At 41.8% G+C, this 20,055-nt stretch overlaps 1 protein-coding gene across 2 annotated transcripts in view; it reads right to left on the reverse strand.

The window, feature by feature from the left end:
- Positions 1-3,200: 3,200 nt before the first annotated feature.
- Positions 3,201-20,055, reverse strand: part of LOC124036253 (multivesicular body subunit 12B-like) — a 38,171-nt gene continuing 21,316 nt past the window's right edge. For both annotated transcript variants that reach the window (XM_046350563.1, XM_046350562.1), the window contains 4 exons: positions 18,960-19,048; positions 8,265-8,320; positions 7,776-7,835; positions 3,201-4,143 (listed from right to left, as the gene is read on the reverse strand). In XM_046350563.1, the coding sequence (XP_046206519.1) occupies positions 4,069-4,143; positions 7,776-7,835; positions 8,265-8,320; positions 18,960-19,048 (280 nt within the window). In that variant the 3' untranslated portion in view covers positions 3,201-4,068. The remainder of the gene's footprint in view (positions 4,144-7,775; positions 7,836-8,264; positions 8,321-18,959; positions 19,049-20,055) is intronic.

Raw genomic sequence — 20,055 nt, forward strand, 5'->3', positions numbered from 1 at the left:
TGGATAACACCATCCCCACAGTGAAGCATGGTGGTGGCAGCATCATAATGTGGGGATGTTTATCATCGGCAGGGACTGAGAAACTGGTCAGAATTGAAGGAATGATGGGTGGCACTAAATACAGGGAAATTCTTGAGGGAAACCTGTTTCAGTCTTCCCAAGATTTGAGGCTGAGACGTAGGTTCACCTTCCAGCAGGACAATAACCCTAAGCATACTGCTAAAGCAACACTCGAGTGGTTTAAGGGAAAGCATTTAAATGTCTTGGAAGGGCCTAGTCAAAGCCCAGACCTCAATCCAATTGAGAATCTGTGGTATGACTTAAAGATTGCTGTACACCAGCGGAAAACATCTGACTTGAAGGAGCTGGAGCAGTTTGCCTTGAAGAATGGGCAAAAATCCCAGTGGCTAGATGTGCCAAGCTTATAAAACAGACTTGCAGCTGTAATATATGCAAAAGGTGACTCCCCAAAGTATTGACTTTGGGGGGGGGGGTGAATAGTTAGGCATGCTCAAGTTTTAATTTTTTTGTCTTATTTCGTGTTTGTTTCACAATAAAAAATATTTATCATTTTCAAAGTGGTAGGCATGTTGTGTAAATCGAATGAAACACCCCCCCCCCCTCCAAAAATATATATATTTTCATTCCAGGTTGTAAGGCAACAAAATAGGAAAAATGGTTGTGGTTTTTAAGAGCGTGTGATGATTGTACCTTTATATTCAAAATATTGGGTACATAAATGTACCATTGTACTATATTATCCGCACATATACCCTAAAAGGTACCGAACAGTACCATGTGAGATTTTATGTGTACCCCTGAAGGCACCCCTGTGTATTTTGATCTTTTTGTACACCTGGGAACAATACTGTACCCTAACCGTACTCTTTTGTCTGTGAGTGTAGGATGGGTGTGTTGGGTGTTTGTGTGTGCCGTTGCTATAATCAGATTTGTGGTGTTTTGGTGGAAGTTGTGTGTATGCCGTTGCTACATGTCCCTCCAGTGGGACGGACATATTCTCTGCAGCACATCAAATATAAAAACAGCTCTGGGATTAATGGCTCCCTATGCTTCTGTTCACATTGGAGGTGGAGTTTATCAATGGGCTGCTGTATCACAGGAGACCTGAATGCCTAGCTACCTGCCTGCCTGCACTGGTTCTATAGGGCTGATCGCCCCTGACAAGCCTCACACCGTCACTCTCTTGACTTCCCTCTCCCTGGTCACCGCAGCACAGGGGAAGCAGGCTTGTCAGAGGTAGAGCGAGAGGCTAAGCCAGTCTTAACACAGCCCCTCAAACCACCTCATAAATACAGACTTCCTTTTCCAATTTCCAACTGGCAGATCCTCCTCTGTCTACTAGCTTACACACTGTTCCGTGCCAAAGTCTTGGGTGTGAGGTTAAAAATGACTATGGTGCATCTGGCCTGACTCTCAGAGGGCGGAGCTTTGAAGTGCTGATCCAGAGTTTAGTTTAATCAGTCAAATCTCACATGTATTGTAGCTGAAAAGAAGATATCACCATGACAACTGTGGTATATAGCAGTGACAGGCATAGCAGGGGAGTTACAAAGAGATGCCTTGAAATAGCTCCACAATATATGCTTAAATGTGCTTAAATACACAACAACCCAAAACCTCTCCACTAAAGACACATGTGCAAGCCTCTACCCTTTTAATTACAGCATGAGTTTACACAAAACAGGGACAAAATGAAGGCCTATTCCTTTTTGATTTTACAGTGTGGTTTCTGCATATCATTATTATTTTTCAATATGATAAAGTGGAGCCGAGCGAAAAGTAAAACCATATGAGGCAGCTTTTTTAAAGGGCGCTGGGCATGGCTTTTGAAGGAGCTGTGGTTCTGATGGAGGGCCCATTCTGAGGCAATCTGCTGGGCTAGGCCAGCCACACTCCCCAACTCACCAGCAATACGCCCCCACAAAATTGCCCAAGTGACATGGGCAACCACAGTCTAAGGGCACAAATTCAGCAGGACATATCACATATGACCTGCTGTGTTTCTATTCTGGTCTGCTTGGATCTATGTTACAATTATTACCTTTCCATCCATGAACAATTAGAGAACAATCGGCTTCTTTTAAAGGTGTCAAGAAAAAAGTCCACAGTCACGTGTCCACAGTCATGTTGTTTGCCAACATCTGGGTTTTAACCTGATGGATCAGGTTCAAATGGGTTTAATGCTGACCAGGGTATGATACAACAGATACCGTGGCAGGCTTATAGCAAACCTTTATAAGGGAGCACATACCCTTATCATTACCGCTGCTCCATTGTCACATAACAGTGCTCATCCTGCCTTCTCCCAAACTGTATAGAGAGCATCTCAAACTGGGAAGAGAGCAATGTGGTGGCGTTACCCCCCTGCTTACTTCTGGAGTAAAACATATGAGTGTGCATGAAGTGGAGTTGTGTGTAGTTCATTGGGGAGGTGCGTGAAGGTTCTGTCTCGGGCTGTCAGTGTACTTTAGGGCTTCACTGATGTGGGGGTGACGGGTGTCACCTTCATGAACAACAACAACCACAAGATGTAACAACGGTTCTCAGCAGAGTGTTCCTGAGTCACCTCTATTGGTCAGGTTCAAACCGCCGAACAGGAGACAGACAGCCACAACACAGAGGATTGTCATCTGTTGCACACACCGCTAAACACCTGGGAATACTCAAATCCATTAGGAGTTTAGGTAGAAATTATATTAACACTGCTTACACAGAAATCATAAATTCATAAAGGTAACAAGCAAGTCTAATTAAAGAAGCAAGTCATTAGATTCATGTAATTTAAGAAACTAATTAAATCTGCAGAGATTAGCAAATAGATTCTGATATCTCAATTTCTACAGAATGACACATTTCAGTAGTTGTTAAATTACATTAATGTAAAGAGACAGAACATGTTATGGGCTCTGAAATGGTAGCTCTGATGTCATGAAGCTTTGCTCATTCTTACTGCAAAGTGCTCATGATGAACTGACTCTGTGATGGATGTGTGTGCTTGCTGAAACAAGTGTTCCTCATACACCTTCAAGGAGAACTGACTACTTGACTGGATCTGTCTGTCTGTCAGTGGGAGCAGAGCAGAGCAGTGAGGCAGCCGCCCATGTATTCTCTGAAGTTTCAGTCACTGCTACACAGCCTCAAACCTACATGTTACTCTGAGACATGAGATTCAGTGGTCATGAGATTTATAAGGTGTTTATTCATTCTTATACACTACATAACTGAATAATATAATAATATACGCAATAACAATAGATTTAAAACAATTCAACAATCATATCAATTTAACATGTGTATAGCCTATTTGATTGTACTAAACTTAGTGTTTCCCAGGACCCCTTAGGGTAAAAACCAAAACGTGCTGGGAAACACTAACACTACACAACTCATTAAAATGATCAAAGCTTGATGATTAGTTGATTATTTGAATCAGCTGTGTAGTCCTACGGTAAAAACCAAAACGTGCACCCCTTGGGGTCCCCTGGACAGAGTTTTGGGAAACCCTGTACTAACTCAACATGAAAAGGTATCAACCTATTTGGAGATGTGCTACAGAATTAAAAATACATTTGCTGATAGCTTTGCAACATATGAGGTCGTTTGGTTACTGTGGCTCTTATCACGCAAGCAATAAGTGAGCACAAACAATTAAATGTGCGTTAAGCGGAGTTTGCACAGTATTGTATTGATAACAAATACAAACATTTGACCATAACTCTGAAACATACAGAGCTATGGAGAGATTACAAATGCACATTTAACAACATTTAGAATAGTTACCTCCAATATTATGATACTTGGAATTGTATGTTACTAACTTCACATCCTGTTTGTGAGATTTCTGTTAGCCGTTAATTTGAGATAGATTAGAAACCTGTTGACTTCTGATATGAGGGACCACTGTGAATGTGGACTCTAAACTGGACATCAGAGACATCATTCCAGTAAGTGTTTCGTTGTTGTGGAATGAGAGACCATTCGTGAAGGTGCTGTAGTCTTTTTCTCTGTCCCTGTTCCTCTAGAGCGTTCCTCACTCAATAAGTTCTCTCAGTACTGGCTCTGGGTGGGCCTGAGAGGCAGGGAAGTGCCGATGCTGTGCTCCGTGCTGAAGTTGTACTCATACTGCCACAGGATAGAAGTAGAAAGGGATTTAAAATACAGTATATCCTGTACAAACGGTTTGTATATGAAAACACTTCTTCACCAACAGCATTGAGGTTTGTACAAGTAGCTCTTTCAGTAGCAGATCATTATCCCTTCAAGATTACAAGCCGGGTATGGGTTTGAGTATGAAGAAAGCTGAAAGGAGAAATGTGTGCAAATACTGTCCCCTTGTGGAATGAATTGAGAATGTATAATACGTTTCTAAAATCACAGTGCTTATGAATTTTCTTCCCACCATCCATCTCCCAGATACATGCATCTAATGCACAGTTCTTCTTGGCTTTCTCAGTGGATAAAATAATATATCCTTTGGTCACAAACAAATATAAAAAATACATTGCAATGAAGGAGAGCAATTCAAATCAGTTTAGAATATATTTGGAGAAAAAAACCCTCCAGTAATCAATTGTGATGTTGTGGTCAAAATATATTTCAAGTCATTGTTGAAAGAGTAGTACCACGTATCAACTTTTACTATTGCAATTTTACTAAAAAAAAGCAAGCACATACCAACTCATCACTTCAATACACTCTGATCTGCAATACTGAACCACTGCACTAGGTGATGCTGCGAGATCATCAAATGCGTTTTTATATCTATACTCAAAGATCCCAAATAAGCACAATGGATTTATTGGGGATCTCCAACCAACACCCCTCTGTCTTTCAGGAAACTATAAGTTACGAGTCACATGCCACAAGACGGTTAGTTATAATGAAATTCAGCCACGACACCTGGCAAAATAAATAAACAAATATATGTAAGTGTGAGCCTGTGTGTGGATGATGGATGGGGGAATGGGGTGTTATCAGGGAGAGCATGTATCACTGTCTGCCACTTTTACACGCGGGCTGACAGGACAGTGACACACAAGAACATGGGCGGCAATCACCCAGATGAACAGAGCTTCATTTCCTGTCCCTGCTCCACTGCTAAAAATATGTGACATGTTGTCTTCATTAATTCCACCTCTATTTGGAGCTCTCCCTCTCTTTTCTCTCCTCTCTCTTCTCTCCTTCTCTCTCTGTCTCTTACACACTACATGCACCCAGTCACACACACAGTTTACTGCTGAAACACACACACGTCCATAGGTGCAAATGAAAATGTCTGTCAATTTCAAACACACATATGAAAAGATATCCACACTAACAGACACACTCTCACAAGCTAACTCTGAAAATCATTAGCCAGCCGCCAAAAACAAACATTTTCTAGCAGTGCAAAGTACATAAAGACGTCAGCTCAAATCGCTTACTAATTAACACTTAAAAAGATACAAATTAGATATGCGTGGATAAAAGCAATTATAATCTCCACAAGTTTTGCGAATCATTTGGGAAATGAAAAGAATGCCTAATTGCTGGAAGCAAGTATGGCTTAAGTGATGCCTGCTAGGAAACGTTCTTATCTGTAACACTGTATATGATTACAACAGTTTTTCCTCAATTACACGTGCACATGTCAAATACCACCTCTCTTTTATGTATGTCTTTTAAATGTATCAGTCAGTTAGAATGTCCTTTACAATAATAATCTTTCTTCGCCCTGAAGAGAGAAAATGAACTCTGACAGTGACCTCTGCTGGACAACTGAACACCACTCACCATGAACAAGAACGGCCTGTTTGTGTGACTGCATATTTTAAAGGCTGCACTAAATACTGCACTATTTATTCATAGTGGTATTGGATTTGATACACTGAAAAAAAGATCTAGTGCATATTACAAATACTGCTTAGGTTTTGATAACTGTAAATATCTGTACATATATGAGATGTGTTACTATGTAGTAACTAGGGGGTGCTCAGTGACTACATATTTTGGCTTCAACCTTCAAACTAGAACAGAAAACCAGTATCTACATTTTAGAGCCTAAAATTAAATTATTCTTTATTTTTTATAAAAAAAGAAGCACTCCAAAAGCCCTGAATATATATTTGACATGTGTAATATCAAACTAAAATACGATATTAATTTCCCATCTCTAGAGATATTGTAGTGGGATAATAATGCGAGAGGAGAGAAGTAAAAATAACACAATGGTGAGGGATGTTTCCTCTTGGAAACTAATTATCAAGCTAAGCTGTGACTTCATCCCCATCAGCCTGGCCCCACCATTAATCTTGTGCTGTCGTCCACTTCACTAAATCCTGCGTGTTACACTATCTCACATTTACTTCATCAGTTCCAGCTACCGCTGCGGTAATTAATGATTCCTAGCGCTCTTCCCTTCCCCTCCACGGCTCAGCTCGCCATGTGTCCTGCTGCTAATCACACTAACTGAGAGGAGAGGAGAGCTAGCCTACGGGACGAGCTGCCAGGCTGTCTCCATCAGCAGACCGCAGTGGCCACACACACACACACACACACACACACACACACACACACACACACACACACACACACACACACACACACACACACACACACACACACACACACACACACACAGACACACACACACACACACACACACACACACACACACACACACACACACACACACACACACACACACACACACACACACACACACACACACACACACACTCACACACACACACACACACACACACACACACACACACACACACACACACACACACGATATTAGTACCTGAGCTGACAATGACAATGAGCTCCATTCTCAGAGACCAGATGACAAGATGGCGACTGTGTGATTTCTATACTATGTGACAGTATACAGAGCCAGGGAGCAGAACAGACACCCAGTTTGATGAGGGAGTGTTTGCTCTGTAACACATCTCAAACCCAACAGCACCTGTTCTTTTACAGTGGTCTGTCACTTCCTGGCAGTTCTGATACCCAGATATCGTGCTAATGAGAGAGAGGGGGAGGGGTTCACTCTCCTTCATGCACACACAATAACTGTGTGAGAACACACACATATGCACACTCACACAAGCACAAGAACATATGCATGCACACACACACACACACACACACACACACACACACACACACACACACACACACACACACACACACACACACACACACACACACACACACACACACACACACACACACACACACACACACACACACACACACACACACACACACACACACACACACACACACACACACACACACTTTTCTCATTTTATTTCTTACCAGGAATGCCTGTAGGGTAGCTAGTTGCTCTGTAATAATACACTGTCTGTATTCTTTTCATTTACTCTGCATGAACGTGTATCTCTACTGTCTGTATGCTGGCTGTCTCATTGGGTAAGAAAGATCAAGTAAGGCTAATTGAAACCAAACACATGCAGTATGTGCATCATACTGGCAATCAGTTTCAATAGTGAGAAGACCACCAAAAAAAGAAAAGAACACCAAATGGAATCCAGAGGGTTTTTGTGCAGGACAAAGTGAGAATAGTCAGTTCTCAGAGAGAGTGGCTGACCAGGCCCAGTCTGGGCGGGCTTTAATTCAATCTGGGTTTAGTGGAGCCAAAAGGGCCTTGCCCGTCTCAGACACTTAATTACAACCCCCAAGAATGTTTGCTTTGCATTCTGGGCCAACGGTGTCAGTGGCAGCCGAGCGTTGCAGCCCCTACTCACTTCCTCCTCGATCTCTGCCAAGGATTTGATCGTAATGCCCATTAAATTGACTCGCTGCATCTGAAATCAAAAGCAGAGAGAGAAGAAAACAAGAAACACGGCGTTAGGCACATGGCTAAGTAAGCATGCTTAAAATCTTTAATCCTCTCCCTCTCTGTTTCAATACAAAAGGTGATATAGTGACAGCCGCCGCCAGCCAGCCAAATGGACTGCATTGAGCCAGCTCTCTCTGGCTGCATGCATTCATCACTCAGTCTACACTGGAAGAGAAGAGAGGAGAGTGCAGGAAGCTGTGTAGAACTGACTGGGGATCAGATCCTGGAGAAGGAAGAATACAGGCTACATACAGTATGTCCTCAATTGAAAAGTGGATGGATAAAAGCTACGTGTAGAGAGTACTTTGTACCTCACAATTGAACAAATTAGAGGCGATGAAAAGAAAAAGGCTTTTTAGTTGGCACAATTCAAAAGCTTTGTGTAAACACTCACTTCTTCAGGGGTTCTTGGAAATTTCTCAGAGATTGTGAAGGGCACATCATCCATTGCTGAAAAGAGAAAATAAAATGCTGAGTGGAAACATTAAAGAATAAAAACACGACAACACGTTTCATACATTTCATACAAAACCAATCATTCCATAATCTTCATACTGAGTATCTCATCCTGGCTAAGTGTAAAAAAAAGAAAGAATTGAAGACCAGCCTCCCTCAACCTCCCTCCCACCCAACCCTTCCTCAATAGCTTGAAGATGAAAGGTTTTTTATTCTCCACTGTACTTGAGTACCTCCACCCACCCCCTTCCCTCCTTCCCGCAAAACCCTCACCAGCCCGACACCTCTTTAATTACTCTTGATTATTCCTGATTCTGTCTTGTCAGAGAGATGTTCCACTCCAAAACAAAGACACTCGCAAAGAAAAAGGGGAAAGAAGTGAGACAAAACATTCACCGGATACTGATTTGCATGAAAATACGCCACAGTGTTTGGCAGGGAAAAAGTGGATTGAAATGAGGACTTGCCAAGAGCGTGGTAGTGTAATTAGCATTTGACCAAACAAACGAGCTTCAACAGAGCTATAATTAAGCAGGCCTGTAATTAAGTGTATGCCCTTTATCATAATGATCATGGTTAAAATGGTGTGATGGCTGCCAGTTGATTATTAATGGTGCAACCCCATACTGTACACAGCCTGCAAAGGAATCAGAGTGTCACTACTGTCAGGCTAGAGAGCAGCCCTTTGTTTATAAAATACATTAGGGCCCAAATTAACGCAGGGTGACAGGGGACACAAAGGCTCTCGTTCCTTTCCAGACGAGAGGTGGTGACTAACTGCCGCTGCTCGGCTACACCAAATCACGAAGCACACAACTTCTAGCTCCCCTCTCTCTCTCTCTCTCTCTCTCTTTCTCTCTGAAGGGCCACAAATATCAAGAGGCCAACCTTCCAACTGGTGTTATTTTACCCATAGTCCATCAGCCTGCTGGCACAGGAAAAGGAACTCAGAAATAAATGTAACCAAATGCTTTTCATGAGTCACTGTTTTGGATCTGATATTAGTCTGTGGAGAATATAACTTAATAACAGTATTTCAAACAATGACATTTGAACATTCCTTCATTCTGACACTTATGACTGCCTTTTTGTGTACCTCAACAGTAGGGATCCATTATACTGTACTTTCCACCCATAAATGTGATTTTTACTGCTACAATGAGGTCTTTGTAATCTACCTCACATAATGTAATGACTACAGAGCTCTGAGGGAAATACATTGAATATCACCCCTACCTAAAACCCACCATCACCATTACAAACCACTACTGTAAATCTACACTATGAGTTAGGGCGGATGAGAGAATAGCCTTTGGCCTCCATTTACCATCACCCTAAAGCCATTCAGAAAGCCAGCCCTGGCATGTGTGCTTCAACCCGCTCAGAGGAGGACTATTTAGCAGCAGTGCTAGCTGAAGGGCTATCTGCAGCAGCAGGGCTGGGTGATTGGGTGGATATGATGGCTTGTTTAAGCCCATAAAAACAAGTGAATAAACATGTGCTACTGTGTCACCGGGAGCAAAGAGGTAGGCGGGCGGGGGAATATATTAGAATCAATACCCAGCAATGGGAAGTGCAGATTGCACCCTGTTGATGGATCTGTGTGTAACAGACAGATTAATCTAGAGCTGAAGGCTGGGGTGCTTCTTTGTTGTTCAAGGATTACATTTGAAATCAGATCTCACTTAGTATCCCCCCACCATCCATACTGGAGGGTCCATCTCACACCCAGACCAACGGAGAAACTTGGAGACGACTTTACTGGGCGAGAAATTGCTACTTTACCAGGCACACGTACATACAGTAGTGGAAAGTGCTGAATTAATGTTAGTCCAATCTCCTGGTTGAAACACTCCCAGTCTAAAGCATTCACTACCTACTCAAATGGCCAGGGCTAGAGTCTGTCTGAGCAATGAATCGAGTTCCAGCAATTTGTGTAAGGAAAACAAATATTTGACCATTGGTCATGTGGTTCAATCTATGTGTGTAAATGGTGTAGTAAAAATGTGCGCGTTGTAGAGTGATTGTGTATTTGGTATGATGACATTTTCTATCAAATCAGAGTCCATACATGTGCTCTAATTATGACTCCCTAATGAATATGATGATGGTTATGATGGTGATCATGACGATAACAACAATGATGATGATGGTGGTGTTAGCGAGTAAGGGCCCTGTGGCCTGACTGATGGTAGTGTAAAGAACGGAGTCAGCACAGGCCCAGAGTGGATCACTGGCTTATTAATGGCTCTATCAGGTGAGATGAGGAATGGCTGCATTGTCATCTCCAGCCCCTGGGTGCAGACGAATGGCTGTTTCAGGACGGGATGGGCTCCCTCGTCTGCTGCGCAGAGCACCAATCCCTCACAGCTCTGTAGTTGGACGCGCTGTCACTGTGGACTACAGCTTCAGTCCCGCTATGACCCGTACACAGGACTATAACGCACACAGACACGCACACACACACAGACACGCACGCACGCACAGGCACAGGCAGGCAGGCACGCACGCACGCACGCACGCACGCACGCACGCACGCACGCACACACACACACACACACACACACACACACACACACACACACACACACACACACACACACACACACACACACACACACACACACACACACACACACACACACACACACACTTATACAGGGTTATGCTCAGACACTGACTGATTGAGGACTGTGTGGGTGATCGAACATACCTCCCATTACCTGAACCACAACTCTTAATTAACCATTAAAGAATGTTAAATAACTTTTCTTTCATGCTTCACTAATTCAACATACCTGCACTGATCTGTGTCTACTATAATTACTCAGGTGAACCAAACTGACTCCAGGATCAGCTGGGAAAGTACTGAATATTTACTCTATTTACTATACAGTCTTACATGCCTATCTATTTTTAAAGTGGCCATATGAATCAGTAATGTTTGGGTTACTGTGACTAAGACTGTGGCACTTCTACTGAGATACAGTGAGGGGACAGTGGGAGCCGAGTATGAGAAATCAGAAGATAAAAAAAAAGAACCAGACTGAACAGTTCCCGTTGGCCAAAATCTATCACAGACTCAGTTTTGAAAAGTTATTACGGGAGTTTCCAGTTTCCATCTAAGCACTTTACTGTAAAGACATGATATTAACTGTTTATTGCGCCTTGAGGATTGATGCATCTACTATATATATATTTTTTTACAATAGAAACTTTGTGCACAACCACACCAGTGTCCAACTCCAAATACTTTATTCTTGGTTCCTTTCCAGTGTATCTGCCTCATTTAAGGTAAACGGAGTTTGGATCCACATAGATCAAGAAGAGGAGGACCTCTCCTGCCCATTCACAGCCCTCACCCCGACTAGACACTGACATGAGAAATAGTCGCCAGTCCTGACAGCATCTCTGAGACAGATTGTAGTTTATTTTGTCGCCCGGGCATACCATCTGTGCCATTCCAATAGAGGCTGTTTTCTCAGGCTGCTGTAGGAGAGAGGGCACGAGGCACAGGGTCCCTCAGTAGCTCTGCAGCCGCGGCAGGTCATTAGTCAAATTGCCTAATGAGAGAGAATACAAATTGCCCCCTACCCTGACAGGAGGTGTCAGAGCTCCTGACCCGTGCTATGAGAACAGATGATCGCGCGTTGCTATTTTCAGATTCTTTTAATGACTGTGGCTCTATGATTTCCATTCTTTCCCCCTATCTTTTTTAAAATTTCTCCAGACAGAATGGGAGTTTTGGGGGGGGGGGGACCTATGAAGATTCTGAAAACGTCCCATAGAAAAGCAAAAAAGTGTTACTTTTAATGACTACAGCAAATGAAAAAAGGGTTGCTGGGGCTGACAACTGAATATATTATCTTTATTCATATCCTTTTTCACAAGCATTACAATTGAGACGTTATTCATATGATATTCAGGATATATTTTACAACAGGTTCATTTTGGACATTGGGCTCTATACACTTACTAATGTAGCACGGTAACCCTAGTTAGATTGATGCAGTCACCAAAAATAGATACCAAAACAATATTTATGAAATGGAGACAATTGTAAAATGCCAACACCTATACTGAAAAGAGTGATTTAAATGGTTTTTATACACACTACTAGTCCCAGATATCTTGGAGGGCATGATTCTCAGTGCAGCTAATCATTTGTACCGGTGGATTATATGGGTGTCTCTGTAGATTCCTCAGGGGCAGTAGTGGGGCTGCTAAACACCCAGGTTTACACAGAGAAAGAGAGGAGGGAAAGCGGAGGAGTATTTAGCAAGGAGGGAGTAGAGTTATTTTTTCCATCTGTGTGACAAGCAGCCCTTGAAATCCAGTTCTGGGTTGGGAGCCAGGAGGCAGTCCCAGTCGGGCGATGGTCCATCAGTCTTCCAGAAAGTGGGCACACCTACAGTGAGTAGGCACAACAGTGGAGTACGGCACAACAGTGGATATTTGGAGCTCCACAGTCTAATTTCACATCATTTCTTCTATTTGAGGGCCCATATTTTTGTCTCTCTGTTATTGGCATTAAATGCATATGATGATACAACAGACACCTACAATAGCATAATGATCAATCATGCATAGAGAACTTATCTGGTTGCACATTCTATTTGTAAAATGCTATTTGTATTGTGCTACATGCTATTTGTATTGTGCTACATGCTATTTGTATTGTGCTACATGCTATTTGTATTGTGCTACATGCTATTTGTATTGTGCTACATGCTATTTGCATTGTGCTACATGCTATTTGCATTGTGCTACATGCTATTTGTATTGTGCTACATGCTATTTGCATTGTGCTACATGCTATTTGTATTGTGCTACATATTGTGCTAAGAATTTCTTCTTAACTGACTTGCCTAGTTAAAGAAAGATTATGCTATTTGTATTGTGCTCTGTAATTGCAAAGTAAACATTGTCAAACATCCCTTTCAAAGTTTCAAAACTCCAATGTAGGCTAACCACGATGATCACTTAGCACAAGTCTGGGAATTGAATAAACATCAGAACTTGATAAGCAGTACATTGTCTTTAAAGACTTAACAGTGACACCAACATTGAGCCCCAGCTGTGGTTGCTGGTAAATGTGTAGCAGAATCTGTGTATGAATGGGGTACGCCTCTCTGGACAAGTGTTAAATCTGGCAGAGGGCTGACAGTAAATTGCATGCGCAGGATGGGACACAGCAGAAGGCACAATTACACAAATCCCCTCTTAATTAGCGGTTCTGTGGGCAAACTAACCTGTAATGATGCAAGGGATGTGGTGAGCCCAAAAAAACTAACTAGGAACACTCCAGAATACTGGTGAGAGTGTCACATGGCCATGTGCCTTCTGAAGAGGATCAGAGAGTAACGTGTGATCCGTTGTGATCAAAGCAGCTGTACACTATGGTAAGGGATGGTCCCCATGCTGCCCTGCTCCCCCCAGTTCCTAGCACTCTCTGAGCTCCTTGCCCTCTGGACTGTGGACAGAGCAGCAAGTCCTGCGAGGTTGTGGGTGGCGTTATTAAGTTTTCGATGCTCACAGTACCAGGCAATGTAAAGTGGCACCTCACATGGTGAGTAATGAGCTGTGCCAGGGCGGAAGCAGGAGGGATGACAGCCAGAGAGGCTTCATTGGCAGCCACTAAGCTGGGCCTCAACCAATTCATCATCCGCCTAAACCAATCCACCAATGCCGCGACGCCATTTGTCATTAATTATGCTAATAAACACACCATTACTCTCCTGGTGAAACAGGCAACGGTTATTAGTTAAGGCCTTTCGGATAGGTTGACACATTGAGGCATGTTTGTACACATCAACGTGTACACCCTTAGAAAAAAGGTGCTGTCTAGAACCTAAAAGCATTCTACAGCTGGCCCCATAGGAGAACCCTTTGAAGAACCCCTTTTGGTTCCATGTAGAATCCTTTTCCACAGAGGGATCCATATGGAACTCAAAATGATTATACCCGGAACCAAAAAGAACCAAAAAGGGTTCTACCTGGAACCAAAAAGAGTTCTACCTGGAACCAAAAAAAGAGTTCTACCTGGAACCAAAAATGGTTCTCTTATGGGGACAGCTGAAGATCCCTTTTTATATAACCCTTTTTTCTAAGACTGTAGGTCAGTAAACTGTATGTGGGTGTGTAGGCCTATAGTGTTTCAAGTTGGAGAGACAAAACAATTGATTCAGTTGAAATGTTACAATAAGTGAGTGTATGGTTCACCTAAAAAGAGACTTACTGATTTTCATCCAATCATATGGGAACAATTTCTTAATCAGGCTCTTTGCTATGCTCACAAACATAATGACTCCATCTTTATAAAAAGGGCGATTGTTTTAACATTTCTAAAGCATACTTCATAGGTCCTCTTAGAGAACCAGTCTGAGCAGAACTATTTAATATAGCTTCTGGGAGCCCCAGATGCCCTTTTCCAAAACTACTTCATTTCCAGAATCTCAATGTGCTTTTTACATCACACTACGGTATGTATTATGAGATCATTAATTACAAACTTAACAAGTCAGCAGAGCCATTAAAAGATCTTTAAGGCATATTTGTCCATAAATCTCCTTAAACTATATTTAATGACTGGATTTGGGGGAAATATTTTTTATCAAGTTCTAATTAGATGTGTGATAACAAACCCTGCTGTACATGGAGGGAATGAGGGAGCTGTGACAGGCCATCCATTGATGGTCTCCATGTCTGGCCACTGGGAATAATGGAGCCCTGCTTTTATTCCAGGGAAGAATAGAGAGCAATGAGGGATGTGAGTCCAGTCTGGTCTGCAAATGCAAAGCTATTCAAAGTCACTTATTAATGGGGTTCTGAAAGATTGCATTCATATATTTTGTTTGTAAATATATTTCAATATGCTTCAATTTATGGCCTTTTGAAATTAGCAGATTATCAAAACAGAAACCATTTGTATTAACTATCTAGGTAAAATGTGTTGACAGAATAAAATATTTGTAATATTCAAGATACTGATAACCAAAATGGTAAAATGATCACCATCTTTTGGGGATGTTCACTCTATGCGTAAGCATGCTTAAGCACTCTCTTGCTTCTCTCTCCACACTGACCATAAGAATAAATCATTAATGGGTTTTTAGAGAAGAAAGTTCACAGTTTTTCATGCCTTGATGCAAGCCGAACCCTTTGGCTTTGTTTCAGACATTTAGAATTGTTTTATCGTACAGGAATTGCATACTTTAAATCTTGTACCATCTAAATTAAAACACAGCAGTAAATCTGCCCAATACCTCCCCCCATTAAATATCCATGCAAGATTCATTTGGCTCAATTTACTTGATCCAGGATCCTTTGGATGGATGCCTTACAGGAGAGGAAAACACCACTCTGGTTCGTGTTTTAATGACCCACCAGAGGTGCCACAAGGCCATTGAATAATAAAAACATGCCGATGACATTTGTGTCACTAGGCGGAGGTTGTTTTTTAATCCCTCAGCCTAAAGAACGTTGTTATTATAAAATATAACCACACTGGTGCAGAGGCTGTGGAGATACATCATAGTGTGTTGAGATTACAGTTGGAGATTAGCAGAGCTGAACTCCTCCCTCTGCAGAGGCTAGCCTGCAAGCCCAGCACCACAGAGAGAGATAAGATGGAACTTTTGTTTGAAACCTTATGAGAAGCCTCTTAATGAAAGTGCTGGGCCAAAAATAATCTTTTTTCTCAATGTTAGTCAATCAAAAAAATGGTGTAGTTGGAGAAAAAGAGGAGAAAGAAAGTAATTTTGTATAATCAGTGAGCACCATCTGGAACAATTAACTGAATTCCACAAAACCCATAGGATCAGTCATATTGGCTTATTAAAGATCCGGAATTATACAAGTAATAAATCCTTGGAAAAACTAAGCGTAGACCCCTGCCTGTCACGACTATTTTAACTTCAAATACAGTGGAATGCTTGATAAGGCTGAAAAGAGGAGATTAATATATGCAAATTACGTCGAGCATTTAAAAGCCCCCCAACAACTGTCTCCTTTTTTTCTGTCTCTTATTATGGGGCTTTATGTTTTATTCATACACCAACTCACCTGTCATTTCATAAGCTAAAATATTATGAGGGTATTATTAAACAGCGTAAAGTGGCGCTTTAATTGGAAAGCCCCAATGCATTTTCCAGATGCACAAAGTTTAATAAGGATTCTAATATCGTTCCGGAAAATCAAAAATCATTGTCATCCTTCTGCCATGGTATTTTGCAAACCCAAGTTAATTTTGAATCTTCCCTTTTTTTTCTCTTCCAATGGATGAACTGTCTCCCGTCTGTTAATTGAACTTCTTTTAATGGATTGGGAAATAATTGCACTCCATATTACGTTATATCTGGGCCAATGTCAGGATTTTTTGATTAATGCAATAGATATGTTAATGTATGACTTTTTATCACTAGGATGTCTGCTAAATATGACATGCTGTTCAATGGATACACAATAAAGCAAATAGTATATGAACTCCATTCAAAACACCATCTTTTTATGCTAAATAGTGAAGTAAAGGGAAAGAAAACAGTACTTCTAATTATGTAAATTAATAGAATACTATATACCAGGGGTATTCAACTCTTACACTACGAGGTCCGGGGCCTGCTGGTTTTCTGTTCTACCTGATAATTAATTGCACACACCAGGTGTCCCAGGTCTAAATCAGTCCCTGATTAGAGGGGAACAATGAAACAAAATGCAGTGGAACTGGCTTCGAGGTCCAGAGTTGAGTTTGAAGGCTAAATACCTTTGAAGATGCATTTTGTTACAATCCAATACATTTTATAAATGCACATTTCATTATAATTACAGGCACCAGGAATAACTTGGTCCCCTGTCAAAAGTATAGGATATAATTGGCAAAGAAACTTGCCTTGGATCAAAGAGATACAGGTGAAATAAACAAAAGGTTGGGGCTGTTGTGAAAACTTCATCTCTGTCAAAATGAGCTTGAACTGTCAAGTGAGAGAAGCTTGAAAAATCTATATGAATTAGTTTTTAATAATCTGGTTATAAATGTCAAAGCGCCTGCACATCACATCTCCACATAAAGTGACTGAAGATGACAGATTTCCCAGACATGTTGCCTCTCCTCCCATCTCATTCTTTTTTTTTGTGTTGGGTTTTTGTTTTGTTGGGAAGTGACGGAGGGTTTAATCAAGAAAGCAGGCAATTCATCAATCCTAAAGAAGGCGCCTGTACAACCCTGACAGAGCGCACATGGTTTTAGACCAACGTGAACCTGGCCAGCTGTCAACACACCACACACACCGCGCAGCTCACAATTAACACAAACCTGTCGTCTGCTCCGACCCCACACTTGGTCTGCAGGTCGTCACACTGTTAACGAAGGAGGAAAGATACTGCCTCTCACAATCTAAATGTGTGGCTGGAAGGCTCTCTTTTCAAGACAAATGAAGCTGAAAGAGAAAGTCTTTGTACAGTATGACTGGGAAGATGAACTCCTCTCTTCAAACCCCACAAAGTGATTCAAAGAGAGAGCAGGGCTGGAGGGTTTGTGACATGGTGATAAAAGAGCAGATACCAACGACATTCATATGATTATAGAGCACAGCCTCTATTGATAAACGATGATTGCTGGCAGTGTACTGAATCGCTATGGTTCTTATTGTCACTCAAATACTGTCCTAACAGACGTATAACACACGGAAGGCCACAGACCAGACCAATGTAGGAAGCAGGTACTGCAGTTAGGTAATACAAACAGTAACGTTATCATTCTAAATAACATAGAACAAAAATGATCCCTAAATCAGTAATTATATGTTATGAACTTTGTGTGAGATCATATAATAGTGGACTGGTAGACTTGACTGTCTTCAAAAACTTGTAAGGACACGGTCAGTGTGTGACAGGGATAACTGGGATGATAAGTGCATGCCACAGCCCCGCTATCTCGCCACTGTGGAACAAGAGGAATCCTCACCACATGGTGTCTCTCTCCAGCTGGATAAAACCTGCCTGCTCTACTCTCCACACTCATCTGGAGAAGCACCATCCCACACTACGGTGTTTCAGCAAGTTCTGACTCCATAGACTAATCCAAGTTTAAACTAAGTTCCAGTCCAGATCAATTTCATTCCACTTTCCACTCTATTATTACTAAAAGAGCATTCAGTTTGCATTTCTCCTACAGCAGAAAACTGCGGGTAAATGTGAGCGTGGCATGTGATGAATCATATTTGACAGCTGTTAAACGTTCTCTTGAGTGTAAAGCTGAGCTCCTCTGGGAAGCAGTGTTCATTCTTACAGATAAGCACAGCTCTTTACACGTCTGTGATAAAAGACATGAAATGTGTGCATAGATCAATTACCAAAGGAGCAATCTACACGTTGGTGGAGATTAAACACTTTTATAACAACATATGGCTAGAAATATTAAAAAACCTTGATTCTGCAATGAATAGAAGTGATAGGAATTGAAGTCAGCTCACTGGGGGTCAGGTTGGGGCACAGTGAGAGAGCTAAATTGATTTAGAATACAGTTCAGATGATTTGCAAGACGCCTTACCATACTGTATAATTTGCACAATCCATATCACACACAGTGAGACTCCCTATGTGTAGTTGAGTTTGGTGCAGTAAAGATACAGTTTACCTGATATGGTATAGAGACTGGAGCTCTCTGAGTCAGGCCTGCTTGTGCTCCTCCTGTAGGGGCTGGTGGGGAGCGCTGCAGGTATTTGCCTGGAGGAGACAAAGCACCATGTCACGTCAGACAAGTGTACCACAACATTGAAGGTGACATGTTCTCTGAGATCTGGAGAAGAACGCCAAGGCGTGGATTCAGTGTCGGGAGGAAAAGGGGTTCACTGGGGCAGGATCTTCCGATTCCAACCCCATCATCCCCATGACGACACCCCCACCCTCTTCAAGTCAGACAGCGCGTTGATCAGGACGAGAAACACCTGACAGAAAAGGGTCTGGATATGGAGACTAAATAAAAGCCAACCTGTACGTGAGCTTCCCAAGGGGCTTTAGTAGGTATTTAATGGTTTGGGTCTGGGATTAGGGCCTGGTTAGTGCTAAAGGAATATAAATGATATGACTCAAGGGAAGTCTGTTTTACCATACTACAGGCTTGCATTACAAAATAAACAGCATGCAATGCACTTCATGGGCAGTTGGAGCTAACAAACCATGTAAGATTGCAATCCTCATCAATCAAGCTATCATGAATTACACCCTCTGTGACTAAGCCCCACTGATCGATAAATCCACAGCAAGCGCAAATGATTTCTCAGCTTCAAGAGAGCTGCATAATGTGACTTTGAACATGTATTGAAGTTAAAATGAGTTCCTCCAGAACTCTGATATAGTGATAGGCTACAGTGTGTCCAAATGTAGGGTAATGCTGAGCAAGGTGTTCATGTAATATGGGAACTTTAAATACCCGCAGCCAGGGTCACAAGGATTCAAACAAATAACTCAAATACCGTAGTTGTGTATTGTGTGTATGTTTACATGTATTTGCCCATTTGCAGTTAGGACAAATCATCTTTAGGGGGCTAAAAAAGAAATGTCCAAAAGACTAGCGACATATCTGCCCATCCGCATATTCTGATGGCAACACTGCATGAGTTGTGGCCATTCTACATTTCTCTCTCTTTTGATTAGATTAATAAATGCTATAATTTCTATCAAAAACAATAAAACAAACTCCCTGACAGGTTGTGGTATTTATGAGCTAAGGC

This window comes from Oncorhynchus gorbuscha, linkage group LG05 (assembly GCF_021184085.1).
Source record: "Oncorhynchus gorbuscha isolate QuinsamMale2020 ecotype Even-year linkage group LG05, OgorEven_v1.0, whole genome shotgun sequence".
NCBI classification, from domain to species: Eukaryota; Metazoa; Chordata; class Actinopteri; order Salmoniformes; family Salmonidae; genus Oncorhynchus; species Oncorhynchus gorbuscha.